Source organism: Austrofundulus limnaeus, unplaced genomic scaffold (assembly GCF_001266775.1).
Source record: "Austrofundulus limnaeus strain Quisiro unplaced genomic scaffold, Austrofundulus_limnaeus-1.0 Scaffold151, whole genome shotgun sequence".
Lineage (NCBI taxonomy): Eukaryota > Metazoa > Chordata > Actinopteri > Cyprinodontiformes > Rivulidae > Austrofundulus > Austrofundulus limnaeus.
In genome coordinates, this window is record NW_013952553.1 from 1 (window position 1) to 408 (window position 408).

At 32.1% G+C, this 408-nt stretch overlaps 1 protein-coding gene across 1 annotated transcript in view; it reads left to right on the forward strand.

Moving 5' to 3' along the window:
- Positions 1-238: 238 nt before the first annotated feature.
- The window catches only part of LOC106523281 (kynurenine--oxoglutarate transaminase 3), a gene marked incomplete at its 5' end in the record, with an annotated part of 8302 nt that continues 8132 nt past the window's right edge, over positions 239-408 (forward strand). Inside the window, 1 exon segment of the mRNA XM_014016663.1 lies at positions 239-315. Within this exon segment, the coding sequence (XP_013872117.1) occupies positions 239-315 (77 nt within the window).

Here is a 408-nt window from a genome sequence, read left to right on the forward strand (position 1 = left end):
GATTAGCACCTCTAGTAATATATTTACTGAGAAAAATGGTGACGTGTTCACTAATTATTTTACCCGCTGTATATAGATAGATAGTTATACTCTGTTTAGCTTTTGCTTTTTTGTCTTGTTTTCTTCTTCTAGTTATTTGTTTTGTTTTACGCAGTTACATCAGTAAATGTGAACACTCAGTTCACAGAAAACATTAAATCTTTTTGTTCTAATCTGACGGAGTTTTGTCACTCTGCAGCCACTCTGCCTGATATGTGGGACAGAACTATAACAATAAGCAGCGCGGGAAAAACATTTAGCATTACTGGATGGAGGGTAAGAAAATGAAGATGTATAGTTTACCTTTTACTATCAATTCATATAATAGTATGTATATTTTTATGTCATAATCTGTGTTTATTTTCCTTA